The 25,528-nt window shown below is 48.5% G+C and overlaps 4 protein-coding genes across 4 annotated transcripts; all 4 read right to left on the reverse strand.

Annotated features, from left to right (window-relative positions):
- Positions 1 to 1,818: 1,818 nt before the first annotated feature.
- Positions 1,819 to 9,765, reverse strand: scaf4a (SR-related CTD-associated factor 4a). The gene is made up of 21 exons (XM_062453517.1): positions 9,531 to 9,765; positions 8,846 to 8,929; positions 8,612 to 8,656; positions 8,289 to 8,450; positions 8,026 to 8,161; positions 7,806 to 7,942; positions 7,223 to 7,435; positions 6,887 to 6,972; positions 6,495 to 6,579; positions 6,136 to 6,330; positions 5,920 to 6,002; positions 5,636 to 5,820; positions 5,424 to 5,524; positions 5,158 to 5,271; positions 4,574 to 4,730; positions 4,357 to 4,472; positions 4,050 to 4,203; positions 3,732 to 3,905; positions 2,905 to 3,384; positions 2,748 to 2,865; positions 1,819 to 2,576 (listed from the first exon to the last, which is right to left on the reverse strand). The coding sequence occupies exons 1-21, from the start codon at positions 9,558 to 9,560 to the stop codon at positions 1,985 to 1,987; spliced, it is 3,447 nt and encodes a 1,148-aa protein (XP_062309501.1). The 5' UTR covers positions 9,561 to 9,765; the 3' UTR covers positions 1,819 to 1,984.
- A 281-nt stretch (positions 9,766 to 10,046) lies between these two features.
- Positions 10,047 to 15,519, reverse strand: LOC134013755 (putative monooxygenase p33MONOX). The gene is made up of 8 exons (XM_062453460.1): positions 15,362 to 15,519; positions 13,376 to 13,482; positions 13,081 to 13,259; positions 12,868 to 12,988; positions 12,630 to 12,757; positions 12,404 to 12,507; positions 11,938 to 12,131; positions 10,047 to 11,255 (listed from the first exon to the last, which is right to left on the reverse strand). The coding sequence occupies exons 2-8, from the start codon at positions 13,398 to 13,400 to the stop codon at positions 11,044 to 11,046; spliced, it is 963 nt and encodes a 320-aa protein (XP_062309444.1). The 5' UTR covers positions 13,401 to 13,482; positions 15,362 to 15,519; the 3' UTR covers positions 10,047 to 11,043.
- Positions 15,520 to 17,740: 2,221 nt separating this feature from the next.
- LOC134013763 (uncharacterized) lies at positions 17,741 to 19,769 on the reverse strand. The gene is made up of 2 exons (XM_062453469.1): positions 19,699 to 19,769; positions 17,741 to 19,032 (listed from the first exon to the last, which is right to left on the reverse strand). The coding sequence occupies exon 2, from the start codon at positions 19,028 to 19,030 to the stop codon at positions 18,230 to 18,232; it is 801 nt and encodes a 266-aa protein (XP_062309453.1). The 5' UTR covers positions 19,031 to 19,032; positions 19,699 to 19,769; the 3' UTR covers positions 17,741 to 18,229.
- Positions 19,770 to 20,822: 1,053 nt separating this feature from the next.
- Positions 20,823 to 24,988, reverse strand: LOC134013726 (serpin H1-like). Its single transcript, XM_062453411.1, has 5 exons — positions 24,818 to 24,988; positions 22,858 to 23,479; positions 22,642 to 22,740; positions 22,183 to 22,415; positions 20,823 to 21,953 (listed from the first exon to the last, which is right to left on the reverse strand). Exons 2-5 carry the CDS (start codon positions 23,453 to 23,455, stop codon positions 21,651 to 21,653), a joined length of 1,233 nt encoding a protein of 410 aa, XP_062309395.1. The 5' UTR covers positions 23,456 to 23,479; positions 24,818 to 24,988; the 3' UTR covers positions 20,823 to 21,650.
- Positions 24,989 to 25,528: the final 540 nt, after the last annotated feature.

Consider the following 25,528-nt stretch of genomic DNA (forward strand, 5'->3'; position numbering starts at 1 on the left):
TGACGCCAGAAGAGAACCGTCAGCAAATGATAACTCACTTTTATTTATTCACTAAGTATTCAAATCTTTACACATAAGCTTACTTTGATTGGCATTCCTGTGCAATGCAACCCAAATGGGAAAAGGCATTGCTTTCCCTTGAGTCGCTGGTAACCTACAGCAAACTGCAATGAAATAGATACGAGGTATGAAAGGTAGATATGGAAAAACTACGTGTTTTAGAGTTCCAGTACTAATCTGTAAAATAGTGTATACTTAAATTGGAGAATGACATCTCTCACCTCGCACTTAGAAAGGCAGAATGTGTGACCAAGATGTAGCCTGCCATTCATGTACGGGTACGGGAAGGTGACAAAGTATTTGTTCTTGCTGTAATGCAATAACAATGGATTAGAACCGTGCATACTTAACTGTTTATGTGGATAAGAACGACTTTAAACAAGAGCAGAGACGAGATTAATTACAGCTACATCCATACCTCACGTCCAGTAAGTCTGTCGGAACATCCACAACAATCACTTACTTGGAGCTTCCCCCGATAGTGGTAGGTGCATCACAGTCAAATATTTTCTCTTTCTCCCATTTCTGCTGTATTTCTTCTTCTATTTTTCTCAGGAAGTCAAGCTTTGCTGTCCCCTTTCGTTCCTGTAAAGACATTCGCATTGAAAGCTACTAAGAAGCGTCTGACAGCTGTTCAACGTAGCACCCTGCAATCATGTCAATCAGTTTTGCCATTATGTTAGTATTAGCACGCTGGCTAACTAGCGTAGCTAAAGTGCTAGCAAGCAACTTCAAAGTGGAAATGTTTCACTATGCTAGATGTGTAGCTACTTCTAGTTGCAATATGTGCATATGTGTCAAATGGGTAACAACAACTTGCCGTCATTTTTCTTTTCCTACTGCGAAATTATTAGTAAAGTACTGGGTAGAGAAGACAGTGCTCTAAGAACCCACGCCACCGGCTTCGGAACTTGCTGATGACATCGACTGCTAGTGCCAGTCAGCGCAGTGTTGGTTTCTGGGAAATGTATGCTTTCTAGTTGGCTTCTTCAGAAAGTTGCAGAAATGTATTTTATGGGTCAAACAAAACTTCAGCAGTTTTTACCAAGTCAGCAAAACAGTCAAATCAACATCAAAATAAATCAAGAGACATTTTGGTATGAAAATAGTTTATTAAAAACAATTCCCTATGGCTGAAATATTGGAGGGGATTTAATAATCACGCGTTTTGCTTTTTTTTAACCTTACAAATTATAGAAACATGTCATTTCATAGGCATTGTAAACATTTTTAGTTTAAAAACAATACAGCAAAAAGGGCCCTTTCTTTTATCTTGTACAAGTCAAAATATAAACAGCATTGATTATCCCCCTTTCGAGCCCAAACTTCTTGAGTGGTAAAAGCATATTTACAGCATCAACTGGGTTTTCCTCTGTCTTCCAAAAGGGGGGGGGGGGACTTTGAGACCAAGTGGGAAGATGGGTTGAAAAGAAAACAAGACTTCCGACCGTACAGTTACAGAATTGTGCCTTCGGGTGCGATGCGTCACAAAACGACCCCACTTATTCAGAGGCGAACTGAGATTCAGGAAATAAACTGAACATCCTTAGTGAGAATAAACGGCACAAATCGAGTTGAAATGAAAACGCCTCGGTAGGACTGAGAGGACGCGTACACTGGCCTCGCTCTCGGCCTTCCTAGTCTCACGGCCACATCCGTTCAAGACCTGTCTTCACTCTGTTGCTCAGGCCTGTCAAGTCCTCTTTGCAACGTGGCCCTGAAGGAGGAGAAAAGTGCCTGCCGAGCACTGCGCCAGGCGGACGTGGATAGCAGTAGTTTGTGTTCTTTTTTTTTCTTTTCGTAGTTTAGTTGTTTTTTTTTAAACCAACGGCATGTATCAGACCTTATCCATCCAGGCCTGATGGTGGAGAGAGGGTTTGTGGATAAAGTTCAGTCTGTGTTGTGGAAGGGGGGTGGGGGTAGCCTATGCGTCTGGCTCCTGTGTGGGCTCTGTGTCTGAAGTCTCAGTCCTTATTGGGGGTTCAGCAGTTTCTTCGGGGGGCGGGGCTAAGGGTTCTGACTCGGCCTCCTGTTGGACAGGCTCTTCGGGCGAGTCTTTCCGGGGTTCGGGGCTGGGATCCTTGGGAAGGGTCGGAGGCACCGGGGGAGCGGCGGAGGCTGGCTGCTCAGCGCTGTTAGAGTTCTGGAGGAGCTCCGGGTTTTCCGATTCCGCTCCCTTGTCGCCCCGCCGGTCGTCCCTGTCCCACCGCGTGCCCCTCTCTCTCCGCCTCAGCTTCTCCCCGTCGGGCCCTCTCGCCCGCTCCCTATCCCCCCCCTCGCCTCCCCTCCCTCGCTCCCCTCCCTCTCCGCCCCGGCTTCGCTCCCGCTCTCCTACCTCGCCCCGGCTTCGCTCCCGCTCTCCTACCTCGCCCCGGCTACGCACCCGCTCTCCTCCCTCGCCCCGGCTACGCTCCCGCTCTCCTCCCTCCCCCCTGCTTCGCTCCCGGTCGCCCCCGTCCCCTCTCCCCCGCTCCCGATCGCCTCCCTCGCTCCTGCCCCGGTCCCCCCCCTCCCCCCTGCCTCTCTCTCCGGGCTCCCCCCTGCCTCTCTCTCCGGGCTCCCCCCTGCCTCTCTCTCCGGGCTCCCCCCTGCCTCTCTCTCCGGGCTCCCCCCTGCCTCTCTCTCCGGGCTCCCCCCTGCCTCTCTCTCCGGGCTCCCCTCTCGCTCCCTCCAAGCTGCTCCGTCGCTCTCGCCAGTCCCCCCTCCCTCGCTCCCTGTCTCGCTCCCATCCTCCTCTCTGCTCTCCTCCCTCCTCCGGCCAGCCTCCAAACCGTTCCCTGCAGTCTATCCTTTCCCCACCTCCTCCTCCTCCTCCTCCACCACCACCACCACCACCACCACCACCGTCGCCAAACGGCCGTCTCCCTCCCCCGAAGCCTCTATCCCTCTCCCTCTCCCAGTCAGGGTCTTGGTCCCTGAACCCAGGCCTGTCGCTCCTGAAGGGCCTCCCCTCCATCTCCTCCGGCACCTCGGGGCCCCGGGGAGCCCCCGGTCTCAGGAAGGGAGGGGGGCCGGGGGGAGGGCCATGCGGGGGAAACGGGCCCCTCATGTTGTGGAGAGGGGGCATCCCAAAGGCCCCCGGAGGCAGAGGCGGCTCCTGGTGCATCATCTGGGGATGGGGCCCCCTGGGGCCCATGTGGGGCGGCATGGGGGGCATGTTGGGGTGGGGGGGCCGCGGGGCGTGCGGGGGAGGGAAGCGCTGCATGTGCGGAGGCGGGAGGACCGGAGGACGCTGTAGGGGCATCATGCCAGGCCGGGCCCCCAGAAGACCACCCGAGGGGGGGTGGACTGAGGGACCTCCTGGGGGACCACCCACCTGGTTACCTGAGGAGAAAACACACAAGACCATGAAGAAAAGACATATGACACTTAGGTTTTTATTATATGAAGAGAGAGAGCAAATATTCTGGCCAGTATATGTTATGGCACATAGCATTCTTGCCCATATATTACTATAGACCAGTGGTTCTCAACCCTGGTCCTCAAGTACCCCCTGTCGTGCATGTTTTAGATGTTTCCCTGCTCCAACACACCTTATTCAAATGAAGTCGTTAACAGGCTTCTGCATAACTAGATAACGACCCATTCATTTGAATCAGGTGTGACTATCTCTAGGTCTATAGGATGTCTGTGTATAGGTCTGGGGCCTGGAGTGGGGTTTCTCAACTGACCCATGGGGCTAATCTGCAGGGGCAGGGGCCCCTGGTGGCCGTAGTGGTGAGGCCCCTCTGGGCCCTCGCTGTTGTTCCGGGGGCCCATGCCTGTCGGGTCTAGAGATGGGTCGTCCACCATGCCAGCGGATGGTGGAGGGGGGCCCAGAGGCATGGCTCCTGGAGGTGGGAACCCTAGTAGGGTGGGATGGGTAGACAATGTTTAACAAGATCCGTTTCTTTTTTTTTTTTTAAAGCTCAATAGGCCCAAATTGAGTGTGTGTGTGTGTGTGTGTGTGTGTGTTAGAGACATGACTGAGTCGACTTTGGGAGTCTTACCTGGTGGCATCTGCATGGGGTTAAATCCAGGTCTCATAAACGGTGGGGGTGGGGGTCCACCAGGGGGGAAGGATGGGGGAGGGATACCCATGGGGCCCGGGAAGGCAGGGGGCGCGAGGGACCCCACACCCACCATGGGTGGCCCCTGGGGGACCTAGGGAGAGAGACAGACACAGGCAACAGTCAGTGCCAAATGACGTTTGTGGCGCCGTCTAGTGGCTTGAAGTGGATATTACTGTGGTTTCAACATCCTGCCAGGGCCCGTCCACTCCCCCACACAGCCCCTTGGAGATTCAGCCTTGTTCACCTGCGCGGGCGTGGCCCCCGGCCCCAGAGGGACCTCCTCGGTCTGCATTGGCTCAAAACGCCCGTTCTGGGCCGACTCTTCTGGTTCCTCAAGGTTGTTCTGAACCCCCCTCCACTCTGTGGAAAGCACACACACAGACACACAGTCAAAACAACCTCATGCACCAGCAACCAGCAGACTAGCATCTGTTAGTAGCGAGGCCAGGCTGAGCTCTCACCGGGGGAAAGGGTGTCTACGTCCAGCATGCCCCCCTCGCGGAGTCCATCCAGCTGGTCCTGCTTGATCTTGGCCCAGGGGATGTAGGTGACCCCCAGCTCCACGTCCCAGTACTGCTTGTGCTCCGACCTGATGCCCTTGTTCAGCGCCCAGGCGATCTGCAGAGAAGCCGCAAGCAGCATGTTTAGCCCACAGAACACCCCCCCACTGAAGCCTCAAGAGATTCCTGCTCTCGTCAGCAGCAGGGGTTATCTAGCCTTGGGAGAGAGTTGGATTCGTGAGACCACCACAACAGCAGCATCCATCTAGACTGTATGTCTACGGTTAAAACTCGCTCGCACCCGTGCGCCCCAAATACTTTTCCATGCTCGCACACATATTTTTCCTCGCATATGCGAGTAAAACGGGCGCACTGTAGAGCCCCTGAAGTCAGGTTAGCAGGGTTAGATTTGGGGCTCTGCTCAAAAAGTTGTTTGACGTGCCTGCTCTTCTCCCAAACTATTTCCAAGGACGACTTGCCGGATGGTTATGTGTAACAGTCAGGTTAGCAGGGTTAGGGCTGGTTTTGGGGCTCTGCTCTCTCACCTTGATGGTCTTCTGGTTGACCTTGTAGGAGCCCCGGCTGAGCTTCTGCAGGGCCCGGAAGGCATCCTGCCTGTGCACCATCACAATGTAGGCACAGCCTCGCGGTGGAATCATCTGGACCAACCAGGGAGGAAGAGGAGGAATCAGAGGGGAAGGGAAGGTGGACGGTGGAAGCCCTAGGGCCTCTAGGTTTGGGGTCAGTGTAGCCGTGAGCAGGTGATGGGCCGGGCTATGGGGGGGAGAGGGTGGGGTGGGGGGGTACTCACGTTGATGGAGTCGATCTGTCCGAACTCCTCCAGGAGACAGGCCACGTCCTGCTGCTGGGTCCTCTTGTCCAGCTGGCCCACCCACAGAGTGGTGCTGCACACTGGGGGAGGGAGCAAATAAAGTGTGGCTCACTTGAGGCTCCCGTGGGGGAAACCGAAAAGATGACCCAGTGAAACGAGGAAAAAAAAAAGAAAGGAAGATGAAACCTCACCGCTCAGCGTGTCGGCCTTGAGCAGGGGCAGCCCCTTCTGCCGGCGCTCTCGCTCCTTCTCCCTCTCCCGCCGCTCCTGGGAGCGCGAGCGCGGCGACAGGCGGTGGCGGTCGCGGGAGCGCGAGCGCCGGTGGCGGGAGCGCCGCGTGCGCGAGTTGGACCGTGACCTCCTCCTCTTGGGCGACCTGCGGGGGAGGGAGGGGGACATACGTGACGGTGCCACAATGGGACCCACTCAAAAACAGGGCCACCCCCGCCCCAAAATAGAAGTTGGTGGAACTGACTTGGATCCAGTGCGCGATCTCCTGCCGTCGGGGCGCTGGCGGGCCTCTCTCATGGACGCGGGGTCCAGATCCATGCACATATCCTGCCCGGGACGCCACAGACAACATCTCACGTTAGCACAACGACAGCCACTTTAAAGGCTGGGCGTGCTAGCAGGGTGGTGGGGGCAGGGGGTTAAGTAGCTGAGGTGAAGGTTAAGCCCCTGGGTCTCTCACCTGATGCGGCTGGCCCATTTGCTGGCTGAAGGCCTCGTTGTGATGGGGGTAGCCTCCTGGGAAGCCTGGAGGACCCACCGAGCCAGGAAGGGACTGGCCAGGGTGAGCCTGCCCCAGAGGAGGCATCATTCCTGGGTAGGCCTGCCCCGGCATCAGCCCGTAGCCCTGGAGCTGCCCGTTAGGAGGGAGGGACACCTGGTTAGAGAAAAATCTGCCGTTAGAAACCCATCAGCGCAGAGATTCTTTTTCCAAAAGACGTAACTTCTAGTCAGAAAAAGACAACTGGAGAATGGCTAGCTGATATACTGAAGCTGAGGAGATGGAGGGGGGATTTTTAAGTCTGAATGCGTTGTTCTTACTTGCTGTGAAGGGTCTTGTGACATGCCCATCATGTGTGGCTGAAAGTGTTCCATGTGCTGAGGGAACCCTGGAGGTTGCTGTCCACTGTCAATGAGACACACACACACCGTTCAAATATGTCAGAGACAGGTCAAAAGCATACAGCGCCATAAAGGAGGGAGGAAACACCCCCCCTCCCCACACTCCCCACACTTCCCACACTCCCCCCCTCCCCACACTCCCACCCCTCCCACACTTCCCACACTCCCACCCCTCCCATACTCCCCCCCCCTCCCCACACTCCCCCCCCCTCCCCACACTCCCCACACTTCCCACACTCCCACACTTCCCACAGTTCCCACACTCCCGTCTACAGAAACAGTCTCTGGCATGACACGGTAGAGGAGCTTACAAGGACTGGATCGAGGAGGTCTCATCCTTCTTGGAGTCCTCTCCGCCTTCTGGCTCGTCGTCGTAGTCAAAGCGGTCCAGCAACGTCTGAAAGAAAGAGTTGAGTTTGTAAGCTTTACTAAATGTCACCGTGCCACGAGAGGCTTAACTGTTATATGACTGCATAGGGCTGAAGCTTGAGTACAACTAATTTGTCTTCTTTCACATCCATGTCAGTAGTTGCTCTCCTGCATTGAACATCTGGTTGTCTGGTGGCGTTTCTGTGATAAACCCTCCTCGCCAACTGCCGAAGAGGGTCTCCTTTGATGCACGCTATGGAAGAATAAGAGGTACTCACAGCAACCTTGTCAAAAGCAGTCTTCTGCTGGATGGGCTGGGTGGGGAGGGGGAGATGCGGAGCCACCGTGCCCAGGCCAGGGGTGAGGTTCTGGGGCTGGAGGTGGGGATGTGTCTGGGCCTGGGCTTGTGAGTGGTGGAGGTTGGCCGGAGGCTGCGCGTGTGTCTGGAGCTTTCCCGGCTGCTGCTGGAAGGTCTGAAGCATCTGCTGGAGCTGGAAGAGAAAGGCACCGAATTAAGGCCGAAAGGCTGAACCCAGGATTGAGACATCGGATTAGTGATTTTTTTTTAAAGATAGGAAACTTAAGGCCCCCTAAATGACCACAAGTAGGGCTGTATTCATTCACAGGCCCAAGCTGACTTGGGTCAGCTTCGTTCATTTGCTGACAAGGGAGGGAGAATTTCCTTCACCCCTGTTGGAACAATTGAACTCTTATCACCCTCTTCACAGTATCTGGCCCACAGCCTTTCGGTTATTCAATTGTTACATTATCAACAAGGTGACTCCATCATATCAAATGGTCCTCCTGTCAGGGACGAGCAAACTCAAGTGCCCCGGGCCAAACACCCCCACCCACACCCACCTGTTGTCCTTGTGAAGACTGAAACAGCTGTGCCACAGCAGCAAAGGCATCAGAGTTTTGCAGCTGAGGAACAGCGGCGACAATGGAGTTAGTCGTTACCGCGGCAACAGACTCCTTCTCTGGCGACGGGGGCGAACCTAAGGGACGAGGACAACAGATATTGACACACACTCTCGTATGGCAAAACAAACACACACACACACACGTGTACGGTAGATACCTGTGTCGGGGTCGTCCATGTCGGTGAAGGCCGCAGAGCTGCCGGACCCGGCAGCCATGTCTAACAGAGGTTGGATGACTTCAATCTTAAACACCCCATTTTTCTGCCACAGGTTGAGCACGCGGACTATCTTACTCTACACACAGAAGATGGGGAGGGAGACCCAGAGCAGGGCTTAGCCAAGTATACCACGTCTAGGCCATTGGACTGAAACTTGTATTATACCGAAATCATCCCCATCCCCATCCACAGTATGGTCTTACCCTGTCCTCCACAGGACAAAGACAGAGGTTCTGGAAGGTTCCGGTGATGTTCTTGGTGAACCTTGGGCCGAACACATCCTTGTCGGTTCCAAACTGGTGTCGAGACTGTCTGACGATGGAGTCCACCACATACAGGCCTGCCACCTTGTACTCTGGTTTACACTACAGAAGCACAAGACAACAGGTGCTCAGAAGTGACATGTGACACACAGGTTACAGGAGACGGGAATCTGAAGACAGGATCCTCCCATTCTCCTGTCTGAAGTATACAGTATTGATGCAAATGTAACAGATGACTAAAGGTCCCTCGACCCGCCCCTTACCTTTTTGATAAACTTCTCAACAATCTGGACAACATGCTTATACAACTAAGATGCAAAAGGAGAGAGAGATTATTAGTGGTTTCATGAGGAAACAGGTCTGAATAAGCTACATGACACACAGGAACACCATGAACAATAATTTACCCACCCAAGTTTACTGTCACATTGTCACGCACTCTCTCTCTCACACACACACACACATCACTTGATGTACTAAAACACCGACATGCTTACTTTCATTGCTTTAATGGCTGATTTAGTAATGGAGATCATCTTCGCTCGAGAGATCGGGGGCTTCGTGTCCATCAATGAGAATAACTAGAGCGGTACAGATGGAGAGAGGTGCAGAGTTAGCTAGCTAGGCAACATAAGCAGGGATGAGAGGGAGAAGTATTAAGACATGTCCTTGTTGCTTCCTGCTAGTTAGGTTAACTAGCATAATACTAGATGTTTTTTTGCCATCAGTAAAACAAGTTGTTTCCTGAATTATTGTTGTAGACAGTTACGATCAGTCTACCACGTTAGCACGCTAGCTTTCCTTCAATTGTTGTTGTGATGATTAGCGAACTATAGCTACTAGTTAGCAGGCTAGCCAGCTGCCACAGGGCGCCAAGCAAGCAAGCTAGCTTGCTATTCAGCTACCACAGGCTAGCTGCCGACTAATGTTAGCCAGCAATAGCATTTTTCCTGTTACTGTACTGTGAAATCCATACAAGAAATTTGTGGCACACTGTATTTTTCTAGCGGATATGGCCACACAAATTGGAACACTTTATGTCGGCACTGCAGGTAGCTAGCAAGGCCTGTGTATCCTGGCCTTCCTCGCCTGTCCTCAGTCCACAGTGAGACACACACACATGACAGTCACCTAATCTATAGACGAATTCCTGCAATCTCTGCATTCTGGAGCCCTACTCACCTCATGATTAAATGCATTGACGGCGTCCATGATTGCCCGAATAGCCGACTCTTTGCCCAAGCAGCCGAATTCTTAGTAAAGTGGTGTTCAATCACGGAGGGGCCGGCTCAACATGTCCGCTCTTAGTGGCTGAGCTAGCTAGCCTTGCTAATTCGGTAGCTAGAAGTCGAACCGACTGCGGGGCGTTTTTGTATCAGGGCGTCCCTGAATGATTTAGAAACGCCTGTGGAACTGGGGCCACCTAGTGGTCACCGTGAGTACATGCTGTGGAAGGTCACTCGGAAATAGTGGTCCCACTTCAATGTTTAGGGATGCCATTTCCATGTTGAAACGTCACTGAACTAGGTTACGCAGGGTGCAATTTGAATAACGCTTTAGTACATCCAGAACCTGAACTGGGTCATTATATGGTTTATATTTCCACTATCCTTTAGTTGTGTAGGGCTTGCATCATTATAGACCACCTACTGGTGATTTGTCCAGCTTGTCAAAAATGCAATGAAAAAGGAAGTTCAGTGCGGTTGTTAATATTTTTTATTCTGAATATATACACAACATAGGTCCACAGGGGACATATATATGGATACAACCATATATATGGATATTTCTTTCAAAAACAGAACTGCTGACAACAGGGTTAGTGTCACATAATCTACAAGAGTTAATTCAAATCCATACAAGAGGAATGAGAATAACAGTACACTTCATTGAGGGTGAACAACAATCACCACAATATTAAATACATAACATTATAAGTTTGATCTTTTTGGTACAGACAAATACCAAAACGAGACTGAATGAAGGGACCATCATGTTGGTGACATTTCTGATCACAAAAAGTACATTTGGGGAATGACAGCAATCGATGACAGCTAATGAAATCAAACAAGGACACATTTCCAAGCAGCAAACACTAATTTGAAGAATACGGAGTGATGTAAAAATTCCAGTGTGTTTTTTCCCCCTCCTTTTCCTTTTCAGGATCAAAATAGAAATAGAATACAGAATGGAATAACTGAATCAACTGAAAAACAGGATTTTTGCACCATCAGAACTTTCAAACGTTTAACAGAAATGACACAGAAACACAAAACCTTTGAATCTCGACAACAACAAAAAAAGGCAAATAAAACACTGAGGTGAAAAGCAAATACAAGAAACAACAAAAGACATGGCACCAGCACATGTATTTGATCACACTATCATTACCGAATCTATAAAACACATTTTAGTGCAAAGGAAGGAGAACAAAAACAAAACAAACAAAAAACATTTTCCGTTTGTCTCCAAGGACACAGAGGATCACTGGGGGAGAGAAAGGGAGTGAACAGGTAGCACAGGAACTGGAAAAGGGTAAGACCAGCAAACCACTCAACCCTCCAGAGTGAGGTTCTCCCTGAGCTGTCATCTAGGATAAAACACTATCCCTATAATGTGTGTTTATGCATCTGTGTGTGTGTGTGTGAGTGAGAGTGTGTGTGTGTGTGTTAGAAATATGGGAGTGCATGGTGTCTCAGAAGCCGGAAGGCGTAAGAATGTTGATGTCTCGATGCTTGAGTTTGGCCGGCCGGCCGCCCTGCCTCCGTCCATCCATGCTGGGGATTTCCATCTTGGGCGGGGCTTTGTTACTGGCGGGGTCTTCGGCCAATCGCGTGGCCTGGGCTTTCATGACCTCCATGGGGGTGGGCTTCTGGGCACCACGGTACGCCTGCAGGGCAAATCCCCCTGGAGGAGAGAGAACATTTGACCTCTCTGGAATGCACATGCCTTTTTTTGGTCCACTGCATAGACCAGGTGGGTGGAAATCAAGATTGGTCCTACAGCAAGTATATGACTTCTGAATTGACTTCCTATTAAAGTCGTATCTATAAGAGGAAGCTCATTTTGCATTTTATTTTGGAGTATATATATTTGTATTTGTCTGAAAGCATGTGCAATACTGTAAAAATGTGACTATCTCATAAACAGGGGCACTTGAAGGTTTTAGTGCATCAATGAACGAGATGCCAAGTTTAGGCAACGCTGCCTGGTTTATCTGTGTACCTTGACACCAACGGCTCATAACAAGAGGACAGATAATCAGTCACCAGAGAGATAAGACTTTCTTCCTCACAAGAAAAACAAATAAAGTACTGAAACTATAGGTCTCCCAAGGCAAAATTCCTTATAGAAACACGATACAAAGCAGTAACACACAGTGTAGCACGACATACTAGTATTGGTAAAAGCATCTTCTTATTTTATCAAAACAGCTACAGCCTGCACATCGAAGATGAGACGATTCGGCTACATGACTACATCGGTTCTCCAATTAGGAAGTTCTCCAAGCACGACCAAACAAACGAAAACCCTGAGGGGAATTTGCTCCCTCTTAAATACCGCCATCGAAACCTCCCTGAGAGCTTACCTGCGCCGCCGGAGCCTGGCTCCGTGCTCGGGTCGAGCGGTGGCTTCTGGACGCCGGGCCGCGGCCCGAACGCGCCCCAGCGCTCCACGGCTCCCCCGGCCTCGACGGGGCCCATGTCCAGGCTGCTGCTGGAGCTCACGCTCAGGTCAGAGCCGGTGAGGGACGCTGTCGACCCCTGGCTGTTAAACCAGCCCCTGTCATACGCACGCACAGGACACGAATAACATGCACACAAACACAAGTCAGCTTCGTGAGGTGTTGCAATCATTCACCAATCAATCATATAGATAAAAGTGCGTATCGCTGGGAAGTACAAAGTGTACGGGTTGGGCACGGCGGTTTCATATTTAGCTTGGCCGTTCATACATCCACCATACTTGACACGAAAAGGGATGGCCTGCTGGCCGGCACATTGGTTTTATACGGTTGAACACAGGTCTGGGCAGAGCGGCGATGGCTGCATTACCTGCGTGTGTTTTTGGGGGAGGTCTGGGGCGTTCCGGAAGGGGTCGACTGAGCCGACAACGTCGATTTGTCGTCCTTCGCTTCCGCACTCTGGACGTTCAGTTTCTGCGTGGACAAACCAACACCCGTGAACGCGTGACTCACCCGTTCGATGGCGCTATCTGGCCCGCGAAGGAATGTCACTGATTTGCTGCCGCGGCAACTCGATGGGGCTCGTTGTGACTTACTTGGAGGGAGTCCGGCATTCGCTGGTGGTAGCGAGTCTCCTCGGCGGTCAGCCCCTTGTGGGGGGTGTAGCTTGAGTCAGTTAGCCCTGCCTTCTGCTCAAATTTGTACATGTGGTCCTGAGTGTGTTCTTAGGGGGGGGGGGGAGAGAGACAGAGTCAGCCATAAGGATACACAGGCATGTAGACAGCGACGCGGGAAGATATGGGGGTCAGTTTGGGGTGAGCGGTGGGTTCTTACTGGTCATGAGGGAGTTCATGATGATGGAGGAGGCCTTGGCCTTCACTACCGGGACATGGGGCTTGGCGGAGCCGGCGGTGAACGAGGCAGTGTGGGTCTTGCTGCCTCCAGACTCGTCCTCCTGAGGCAGGGCACACAACTGAGGTTCACACAAATCCTGAACGTCACCCCTGAATGAGCGAGTGTGTTTGTGTGTGTGTGTGTGTGTGTTACCTCAGCCAGCTGCTGGAACTTTCTATCAGGGATTACCGGCCTTCTCCACAGGTTGTTGATGTTGATGTCCGAGGGCGGGGGGGACATGGGGGCCTCCAGGTTGTCGTCGTAGCTGAGGGCTCGCCGGGTCATGCCGATAGGCAGAGACATGCCTCCCATCCCCATCCCAGACTCCAGGGCTGGGACAAGAACATACCAACAGCTCTCCAGACGGCTCTCCAGACAAGAAGCACCATTCCTGATTTGTAACGACACGGTGTTGGATTCCTGGTCCAGCACCCAACACACTACTTACCAGGTAGATCTCCTGGCCCAGACATGATTCTAGAGGGTAGGTTTTGTTAAAGCTGAAATTTGGAGATGGAATACGATCTGGTCAACCAAGCCAGGTGAGGACTGGACCTTCAGAGAGGATAAGAATATGATATGATAAAAATATAAATAAATACACAATCGTTCTTCATTTCAGGTGCAACGTCTGGGTGCGAAAAGTATAAATTGATACATTGGAAACCCAAGAATGTTAGCTGTAAATGTATTGAGTAGCCGAGCTGACATTGGTTGTCATGTAGCAAAATCCACACATTAGGCTTTTACGACCGGTACTATGACAACTGATGTTAGTTCTTCAATAAATACTCTGTATACTGTCCAATTAGAATTGAATCCAACCCCATACTCTACTTTGTCAGTTTTGGCAAAAGTATCAAGCTGTCGCAAAAGGAGGTATGCGATAATCTCTGGACGCGAACAGTGCTCTGACTGAGCAGGCTGATTAATGATCAGTCAGGCTCACAGGAATGGAGCTGGGCTGAGTTCGTCCTAAGGACAGGGAACCGCGGTCGAAACAAGTCAGTTCAGGTGACGCCACAGAAGCGAGTCACTGAGTAACTTCCTCGACAGAAAAGCACCTGGCTGTGGCTGTGGTGTCGAATGTCCTTAACGCACACACTCCCTGGCTGGTTCTGAAAAGTAGCCAAAAGTTGTAGAATCTGAATGTAATTCAAACGTCTTAGCTAATATTGGCTCTAATGTTGCTTAGATCAGATCGTTTTCGACTTGTGCCCCTGGGCATTAGGCAGGGGCTAGTCATTCCAATTTGCTCGACTACCCCACAATATTACCTTGAACCAGTGTAAAGTTGGGAAACACAAAGAATGTATGTGTAGCACATCTACAATTTCAGGTATGAAGGCCAACAGGTGTTTAACAGCCAGCACTTGATGATGGCTCTTGCCTGCATTGTAGGCTGGTACATGTAGGCTATTTACCACACATCACTAGTACACACACACACACTGCTCCAACAATAGATCTATTCTATTAGTGGGATTCAAGGTCACTATAATGTGTCACCTGTTGCTGTCACGAGCTACGGACTAAGCTAGGTATCTCTTAACAAGCATGTGTTCCTGAGATGGACTGAAAGAGCAGCGTTTACTATGCTGAGGTCGGAGGAACAGGCGGAAATGGTTGGAGGCTGCTCTCTGCTAAATTGCACTAGCTCGCTATCAGACAGACTGGTCTGCTGCTGACGAGGCATTGTATAGATAGCTGGAGAGGAACTGGAAGCCGTGGATGTGACAGGCTTATCTCTTCATTGACTGACGCTTCATGACCCCTCCTCTGATGGGTAACTACGGGGCTTGTATGACTTTCACGTCATTTGCTTCTCTGCACAGGGGTGCTGCTGCTAGGGAATCATTGGTCCCTGCGGTATCATTCATTATGCAGCTGTGAGGTGCTGGTGGTGGCGGTGATGTCAATGATCGGCAAGCACAGTCATTAGTATTTCAGCATTAACACTCACAACAGAACACAAATAATGATCGTTATGGGCACAAATTCATTCACATATGATGATTGTCAAGCTGTAGCTATGCAAATATGTCGCCAAAAAAACCAAGGCACTAGTGACACTAGTAGTGTGTTGTAGCAGTGCTCCGCGTTTCAGTCAAGCCAGGATTACAGACTCGCGTTGCTGCACACGTTTATGTAATATAAATACGAGCGAGCTAGATTAAGTTAACAGGCGAGATGCTTCTGTTGCTCATGGTTCTATAAAAAAAAATTACAATTGTTCGCAATTCACCTCCAAAAAATTAAGATTGTCTGATTGCCATATAGTTAGCAACGGTGTTAGCTACCACTGGGTTCATTTTGAACCTGGCTAGGCTAGTAAAAGCTAACAATTCCGGTTGATTCCGGGCATCACTGGAACTTGAATAGATTGAATAGAAACAAACACCGTCCATTTTAAGTCCATTTTGATTGTACTTACCTTATCAAACGCTCCAATGCCTCGTTATATTGTCATGTTCACGAAAGATAAAGACAGAGGCACACGAAAGATATAATGTTAGTCTGAGAGGTTTCAGAACAACTGATCCACATAGCACCCATTATGTTTTGGTATGGTGGTGGTGGACGGCTGGGGTTGCCAGGTTATTTCCAGTCGCCCCCTATGTCACTGCAACGAGAAACCTGGCAACCAGAAGCACCAAAAGCAATCGCGCGAGCCAATTAATCAACTAAATAATGTTTATTACTAAATAAATAAAGGAATAAAATGAATAAATAATGTATTAATTAACTTTTAATAAAGTAAAGTAATAAATTTTAAAGAAGTACAGGATGATATCACTCTTATCAACCCTTTATGACACTTCCAATGAAGTGATTATCATTGTCCTGCACAAGATACAATCAAAAGGTCATTGACAAATATGTCACACATACGTAATTATCGACATTTTTTATATAAATGAATACTTTGATATGAATGTCACATAGCTTTTAGCACACTCCACATTACCCTTCACATAGGTGGAACAAGGTTTGCTCATCCTGCACACTTCCACATTGCTGCGCAACACTTTATGCAGACACACAATAATGTAGCCTAATCACTTCAATGTCTACTTTAATACTATATGTAAATGTAATGATATTACATTTATTGGTACATACATATTGTCCTTTGGAGCATTATACAGTTAGGTCCATAAATATTTGGACATTGACACAATTTTCATCATTTTGGCTCTGTATACCACCACAATGGATTTGAAATGAAACAATCAAGATGTGCTTTAAGTGCAGACTTTCAGATTTAATTTCAGGGTATTTACATCCAAATCAGGTGAACGGTGTAGGAATTACAATACATTTTATATGTGTCCCCCCCCCTTTTTAAGGGACCAAAAGTAATTGGACAATTGGCTGCTCAGCTGTTCCATGACCAGGTGTATGTTATTCCCTCATGGGAGTTCGTTATTTCATTGACAAGGAGCAGATAAAAGGTCTATAGTTCATTTCAAGTATGGTATTTGTGTTTGGAATCTGTTGCTGTCAACTCTCAATATGAAGTCCAAAGAGCTGTCACCATCAGTGAAGCAAGCCATCGTTAGGCTGAAAAATCAAAACAAACCTATCAGAGAGAGAGCAAAAACATTAGGTGTGGCCAAATCAACTGTTTGGTACATTCTTAAAAAGAAAGAACGCACTGGTGAGCTCAGCAACACCAAAAGACTCGGAAGACCACGGAAAACAACTGTGGTGGATGACAGAAGAATTCTTTCCCTGGTGAAGAAAAACCCCTTCACAACAGTTGGCCAGATCAAGAACACTCTCCAGGAGGTAGGCGTATCTGTGTCAAAGTCAAAAATTGAGAGAAGACTTCACCAGAGTAAATAGAGGGTTCACCACAAGATGTAAACCATTGGTCAGTCTCAAAAACAGGAAGACCAGATTAGAGTTTGCCAAAAAACATCTAAAAGACCCTGTACAGTTCTGGAACAACATCCTATGGACAGATGAGACCAAGATCAACTTGTACCAGAATGATGGGAAGAGAAGAGTATGGAGAAGGGAAGGAACTGCTCATGATCCAAAGCATACCACCTCATCAGTGAAGCATGGTGGAGGTAGTGTTATGGCGTGGGCATGTATGGCTGCCAATGGAACTGGTTCCCTTGTATTTATCGATGATGTGACTGCTGACAAAAGCAGTAGGATGAATTCTGAAGTGTTTCTGGCAATATTATCTGCTCAGATTCAGCCAAATGCTTCAGAACTCATAGGACGGCGCTTCACAGTGCAGATGGACAATGACCCGAAGCATACTGCGAAAGCAACCAAAGAGTTTTTTAAGGCAAAGAAGTGTAATGTTCTGCAATGGCCAAGTCAATTACCTGACCTAAATCCAATTGAGCATGCATTTCACTTGCTAAAGACAAAACTGAAGGGAAAATGCCCCAAGAACAAGTAGGAACTGAAGACAGTTGCAGTAGAGGCCTGGTAGAGCATCACCAGGGACGAAACCCAGCATCTGGTGATGTCTATGGGTTCCAGACTTCAGGCTGTCATTGACTGCAAAGGATTTGCAACCAAGTATTAAAAGTGACAATTAGATGTATGATTATGTTAGTTTGTCCAATTATTTTTGGTCCCTTAAAAGGGGGGGGGGGGCACATATAAAATGTGTTGTAATTCCTACACCGTTCACCTGATTTGGATGTAAATACCCTGAAATTAAAGCTGAAAGTCTGCACTTAAAGCACATCTTGATTGTTTCATTTCAAATCCATTGTGGTGGTATACAGAGCCAAAATGATAAATTGTGTCAATGTCCAAATATTTATGGACCTAACTGTACATTCCTGTGCAGTGTGTCAGGTTTCAGGTTAACCTGTTAAAATTATAAATACACAAATATATAGGCACACTCTGTCACCTGACCTCAAATTTCTAAACCACCATTTACGTATACATGTTTTACATTGATAATCTTTTTTTGTTTGTTTCAAATCAATCCAGCTGCTTTCACATTTCATAACATTTCACACTAAAATGACTGGATTGACACAGAACTGACCCAAACCTTATTTTGCATGGCTTTGTCACAAAATGTTGTACTTTTCCATCCAGTGTTTGAATCATATTGGAGGTCCTGGAGGGTCGTCTTCAAGGTGGATGATGGGTAGGATGACGGGTAACTAAGGTCACACGACCCCCCCCAAGGTCATTTCTTAATGAAGGGTCCTCTAAACTGATTGCCCCCTCCCTCAGTTTGAACACGGTTTAAATCTTGGCAGTGGTGGGCAGCATGCAGCCCTGAATCTGGCCTCTTGACACACATTGCAACCCCTCAGCGATCCAGTGGAACAGCATGTGTGTGTGTTCGGGCACGGATGCTCATCCCATTCCCACTGCAAGGGGCACTCTCTGGCTGCCCTTGGGGCTTCCAGGAAAGCGTTGGCACGGCAGTATCACGACGCTCTTCCATGGGGCGTCCTTCTAATGGAGGTGTGTCCTTGAGGCAGAGTTCAGGGCAGCTACTCTTGCGCTGGGTCTGAGAAGAGGAGCAGGTCATGGTGGGGAAGCTTTCGGCTCGAAGCCTGGACTGCGCCTCGCTTCCAAGCGGGGGGGCGTCCCTCCACCGCCTCTGGGGAGAACGCCGGGCAGCGAGTGCATCCCCATGACCGTAGAGAACCTCCAAGGGGTCAGGTACATGGAGCCTGGTTGCGGTGGGGCTTTCCCCCAGGCTCGAGGCCAATCTCCCCTGGTTTCTGCTCTCTCTCTGGGCCCTGCAATCCTGGCTTGGACCCTCGTCTTGCAACGGCACAGTGGCTGTTTGGAACAGGGGCTGTCGTGGGGACGGCGTTGTCTCTCTGGGTCTGTGGAGTCGGAGGCAAGGCCCGAGCGAGTCGAGAAAGCCTACTGTTAGAATGTCTAAGTCAGGCACACTCTGGCCAAATGCTGGGCAGGCCAGCTGGCAAATGGACCGGAAGTAGTCCTGTGTTGACAAAGGATGGAACTGGGGCTGGGCCTGGGGCTGAGTAGGGGTGTGAAGGCTGTTGGCCTGGTTCATATCATGGACCAGCTCCTCATAGCCCTCCCTGATGGTGGGCAGAGCTCTTTTGGTCTGCGGTCTGGGATGGGGGCGCATGACTACGACACAACACAAAACAGGTGGAAGGAGAGAGAGGAGAGCGTGGAGGCAAACAGCATTCAGAGAACAAAAGGAGGGGAGGAAAGAAAAGATAACGATCAGTTTACACATGGGGGGATTCAAATGTTACAGCATTTGACTGAAATATGAGTATTATATATGCCAAATGTATTACATACGATCTACTATATTTACAAATGTTCACATGGCGCATATGTGGTTTTATTTCTTTAAGAGTGGGCTGGAGAGAGGCACTGGCGAGAGAGCCCAGGGAAACAGTGCTGAGCCTGTCTCCATGGTAACCCCATCTCATCCCGGGTGAACAGATGGAGCTTGTGTTACAGTGCAACCGGAGAACAGGGCACGGACGCACTTACACACGCGCGCGCGCACACGCTTTTTTTCTTACACCGACACAAACGCATCCACACCGACCCCACATGCGACACCACATAATGGTCTGCACTGGACACGTCCAGCTCTCATCGAATGCATTCACACGACCTTGCACATTTGTGTGCGTACGTATACAAACACAAAACACCTTACCAGCATTGCATTCCCATTCCACATTTAAGGTAAACAATCCCTGCCTCTCCCTCCTCATCACCTAGCAACCTCAGAGAGGAATACACGGGCACAAAGACAGAACTAGTCAAACTCACCTATTTCATTGTGCGTGATACGGAATGCAACCAAACTACGCAGGGTGGAAGCATGTCCACCAAACCTCGAGGACCAGCTGACCAATAAGACTGGAGAGATGAGGCGAGCCACACTGTATTTATACAGGGAGGGCGGGGCCTCCGGCGTCACTGCTCACACACACGCTGTGGTTGTTATCAACATGAAGCAAATGTCTCTTTTAAGAGCGGGAAACCAATCAACATTTCTTATTGAACTGTTGATTGCTTGTGAGAATTTGTGTGACCATTTTTTACAAGACTAACATTACAAACACTATAATGGGTGTGAGGTTGTTTTATTCTAGGTGGTTGTGAGAGAAAAATCCAGAGTGTACACATCATACAAAACAAAGAACTCTTGTAGTTGCCCAGGCAACATATTATTTCAGTCCATTCTAGGAAGTCCACGTGTTCCTACAATATTTTGACAAAACAAATTATTTTTTGTTATTTTGATTAAATAAACAAAACCTTTTGGCAAAAACAAAAAGGTTTGGTTTCACATTGTGATTCTGGGTTGGGGTGAGCGTTAGTGTGGCAGTCTGAAAGACTTGATTGTAAACTCGAGATGCTACTTTATAGTGTCATGGACAAAATTGACCAATTTTTAGGTAATTAACGGATATTCCCAGAAAGTCTCTAAGTTGCTTTATCAAATGAAATTTTTTATGTAACCTTCTATTTAAACACTTAATTTGTAGAGGAGGTTATTTGGTTCTATTTCACTCAGACCTAACAGTTGCAGTGGCCATCTGTCAAGAGTTCACCAGCAGGAGGCAGTATTGGACACCAGACATGCAAAACAGATGCCTATGACATCACAAGAAAACTGCGAAGGCATCGACAGCTCATGGTTTCAAGTAAAGTATAATATATAATAACATGAATTTCTCTGTTGAAACACATTTGAACTCAGAGCTAAAATTCAGCTGGAAAATCATATCAGCTCATCCACCCAATGTCACCCATGACTTGACTGTATGCTGTCCAGAAGGGCTGAATGCAGCATTTCTCCCTCGTGTCATTCATTTCTTGAGATAGTTTGGTCCATCAGTGCCGTGTATGGAACATTTGGCAGCGCTACTACAACCACTACTAAAAATATAATTAAATCCCAAAAGATTCTTTATAGTTTTACCATTTTATTAGAAAAGGAGAAAATGTGTAACAATCTCATACCATACCGTTGTTCTTAGAAAAAAATGTTGGGTGGCAAAATAGGTTCAGACACAGTGTTAAAGACATCTGATTTGTCAAAAGCCCTCCACAGAATAAGGCCACTTATGTAGATATGGGTTAGCTAGTGCAGAGCAATGCTTTCGGTGTGGGTCAGTAACTAGCCAGACAGACATGGGGCCTCTATACTGGCGAGGAATGTGCTTCACATGAGCAAGTGGACAATAGCACCAGATTAGCTTGCAACAAGATTGCGACAAATACGTTGAGCTTTAAACATTAAAGATATCACAAGAACCAACTTCACAACGTATTACTTAAATCGAACAAATGAAGAATGGACACAGAAAGCATGGCAAAGAAAGACACAGGAAAGAAGAACCTGAGAGAAAAGCAGATTTGACATCTATGGCAATATTCTGGGAGGTCATACTTAATGTAAGTATGCAGTCCATTCTGTGATCTGACAGGAAATTGTCAAATGTGCCACCTTCACCCAACATGTCCAAGATAATGTTGATGTTTATAACACACAATGCTTTGGTCTTAACAACATCTCTGAATCATGCTTTGTGAACAACAGACAAGAATCTTGGCATATTGATGATCAAAAGGAATGCGTTGTAAGGTATAAGACGTACAACTATTTCCCACCTTTCTTCCTCTATTTGCACAGAAAATGCACAAACACACCAACACAATCGAACCGGCTCACGTTCTCCGTGAACAGCCAACCTAAGACTCAAGTCGCGAGGTTACAACTCATCTCTCATCTTTTCGCCCTTGGGCCGAACCATTCGGCCGAGGAAGAGGATGGAATTGGTCCGGTTGTCCTTCACCAGGAAGATAAAGGGATGGTCCACGTAGAAGAGTTTGGGATTCTTCAACTTCTCAGAGCTGAAGATGCTGTGGTCTATGGGGTTGCCGTCCGTGCCCCACTCCATGGCAGAAGCGTGGAACAGGTTGGCCAGGTACAGGTCCTTCTTCCCGGAGATGTTGGACAGGTCTGCCTTGCTTTTGTCCACAGCCTCAGTCAAACCCAGCTCTCCAAGGTGTTTCTACAAATGAAAAAAGTCTGAATATTAGTCAAATATATAAATAGTATATATAAATTATATAAATTCAAATTATAGTCCAATTACATATATATATAAAACCTGTGTATCTTTCTAGCTCCTTCATTTGACATTTGAACTCCCTTTATATTTTATTTATTCCTCACTTCCATCAAATAAAAAGCTATGTTGTGATTGTTTTAGCTAGTCGATTGGGACCCTTCGTGTTTACCTGCAGGTTGTGGCTCACTTCCATGTTGACTTTGGGCAGTGACACTGCCACGGCCGTCTCCACCAGCTTCCCCATCCAGACGTCCAGCTGCTTCTTGTTCAGCAGTTTTTCAAGCCTGTCCAAGGCCTCCACATGGTAGGGCATGAAGAACACCAGGCTGGACTTCTTGTGAGCCAGAGGCATGCTCAGGACGTACAGCTTGTTGACTTTGTCATCGTAGTAACCGTACATACCTGGAAATAACATTTACATTTAGTCATTTAGCAGACGCTCTTATCCAGAGCGACTTACAGTAAGTACAGGGACATTGATTTGACGGGAATCGAACTGGCAACCTTCTGATTATTAGCCCGCTTCCCTAACCGGTCAGCCACCTGACTCCTCAAACTAAACTGTTATCCTGCATCGAATTTAAAATGTTAGGTTGTTCTGACTTCAGCTGCCGGAGGGGTATACTACCTGTGCGATGCATCATGGGAACCGCCACAGTGAAAGAGCGAGACACCAGGAAGCCGCGGTTGTCCACCATCGAATGATGGAACTGCTCATTCCAATGGGCTGTTCACACCAGGAAGGAACATGGGTTTTGGGGATTAGACGACAAAATTGAAGAAGGTTGGCGACATGGTAGGGAATATGAGTATGTTCAACGTGTGGGTGTTGATGTGTAAATACGTTTGAAGAAAATGGCGTTGACGATCATCGCTCCGTCGGTCTTCTCCACCTCCTTGGTGACCTCGGGCAGTTTGCCGTCGGTGGACTTGGCCGCCCACTCGTTGATAGAGCTCACGGCGCTTTTCTTGTCCCGGAAGTTGATCTTGGAGTGGTCGCAGTTGTAGTGCTTCTTGCTGCTCTTGACGAAGTCGGCGGCGAAGTTGACCGAGCTGGGCCCGTAGAGGCGGTTGCTGATCGTCCAGGTGACGTTGCGCGTCTCGGGGTCGCTCACCTCCTTCAGGAGCTCGGCCAGACCCGCGTGCAGCTGCTCGTCCTTCACCTTCTCGGCGCTCAGGACGGTCTTGACCTGCGAGGCCGTGGAGGCTTTGCCCCCGAGGGCCACCAGGCCCAGGGATGAGGCCACCACCACTGGGGAGATGAGGATGTTCTCCAGACCCTTCTCCTTGGCCATGTTTTGGTAGAGGTTGAAGGCCAGTTTGGCACTGTTGTCGGCCAAAATGGTGGCGTGGTTACTGAGGACCTTGTCGGCCGGGACGGCAGTGGCGGCGGAAGCTACGGTGGCCAGCAAGGCCACAGCGAGCACTTTTGTCATCCACATGGTGCTGCTTGGATGTGTAGAGACCTGAAGAAGAGACACGGAGACAAGCATCGTCAGAAATCTTGAGCGTCTAAAAAGGGGCTCATGACGTTAAGATGAAAGGCAAAGACAAGTTTCTTTGAAAGCGCTGTTCCTGGCCTGTTCCAACTTATTAGCAGTGACCCGTACTCCGAATAGCTCCCTCAAAGCAATTCAAGCCATCTCTGTGTGGATTTCGGAGCTGGAAGTTCATGCTAGGGGTATACAGTTTATATTGTGCGATGTGTAATGTAATTATAGACTTGGATTCTTGGAGGAGCAGAGGATGCCAACGGCAGGGAAAACCCGCCAAGCAGACTTCAAGGCACGCTCTTGCGTAAGAGCCACGTCAGCAGCTGTTAAACACATCCATGCCAAATCCGCCTTAAGGGTTCGTTTATCAGCATCAACGAGGGTGATCGGTCAATGAAATTGTCGCTAAATCTACTTATTCGATTTGATGAGGTGTGTTTTGTGAGGTTATCTACTGGAGGATTATGTCCTTGGAGGTGACATAGCAGACAAGCAGAAACAAGCACAAAGCTTAGCATGAAGTCTAAACAAAAGGATGGAATGCGACCCCCCAAGGCATAAATGCCTGTCGACAAGCACGAAGATTCATATTTCTAGGTCCCTCTTTTTTCTCACGTCTCCTACCTATTTGAGGGAGTTTGTTTGGTTTAGCACTGTTAAATAAGTTGCAGGGCAACATGCCCTTATATGTCATGACCAGGAGACATCCTGTCACGTATGAACACAAGAAAATGCATTCATTGGACATGGCTTTGTCCTATCAGGATTTCCACAGGAAGTTGAAGGAAGAAATCTTTTTTTTGTAAATGCTGTAAAATGGAATATGTGTGAAATTTAAGGTTGTATTACAAATAATGCTTGATCCTATGAATATTTCCAAATGATCATAAAGTTACAATGAATGAAAGAAATAGGCTCCTACAGGGTGTGACCGTCACTTGGGGTGAGGAAAAGGAACAATTGCTGAGCAGAAGAACCATTCTTGGTCATCTAATCCATCATTTTATCGATTGTGTTGTCCAACTATACAACGATGATAGGTTCAAGTCAACCATTTTCTTTGTGAGTAAATGGTTTCCTTTCTGACACTTTTGAGCCTACAACACGTCTAACACAGAAAACACGTACATGCACACACATTGTAAATAAAAGAGACATTTTGTGTTGTCATTCTCAAATTCATGGCTTCTGTGTCTGTCTAAAATGGAGGGACTCCACACATTCCTGCCCATCAGTTTTACTGCAATTAATACTGCCCAGTGAATCCACCCTCCCCCTCTTCCCTCTCTTTCCCCCTCACAACATCCTTACCTTATACGGCTCGGCCAACTGCTTTTTATTCAATCTGAGAATCTCCTCGATTGACAAATCCTTGAGATGGTCTAGAAAACTGTGTAGGGTAAAACACAAAACTTTGAGAAAGGAGAATTCCTCAAACTTGCAGGGATTTTCATGCCCAGTGAGCCGGCTTGATCCTCCCACTGGTGTCCCCTTACTGGAACAGAACTGCTCTCGCAGGGTCCTAAAGCCTGGACTCACAGACTGCCCTGAAGACACTGAGAATGTCCGGGTAGCCATTCATTAACTTACATGCAAATTGTGCTGGATGGAATGGCACACCATTCAGTAGAATAGAATACTTGACAAGTATTTACTGGAGGTGAATCCGAAACCTTTTCCGAACTGCAAGAAGGGTGGGGGGAGGGAGGTGTAACCGGCTGGAGAAGTGTATTGTTCACTGAATGCCAGTTTTGGGGGGAAATAATCCTGGGTTCCACGCTGGTTATCTCTCTTCTACATTTACATTACATTTAGTAATTTAGCAGACGCTCTTATCCAGAGCGCCTTACAGTAAGTACAGGGACATTCCCCAGAGGCAAGTAGGGTGAAGTGCCTTGCCCAAGGACACAACGTCATTGGGACGTCCGGGAATCAAACGGGCAACCTTCTGATTAATAGCCCGACTCCCTAACCGCTCAGCCATCTGACTCCCTACTCTGCACAGAGAGAGAGAAGGAACGC

This window comes from Osmerus eperlanus, chromosome 27, assembly GCF_963692335.1.
Source record: "Osmerus eperlanus chromosome 27, fOsmEpe2.1, whole genome shotgun sequence".
Lineage (NCBI taxonomy): Eukaryota > Metazoa > Chordata > Actinopteri > Osmeriformes > Osmeridae > Osmerus > Osmerus eperlanus.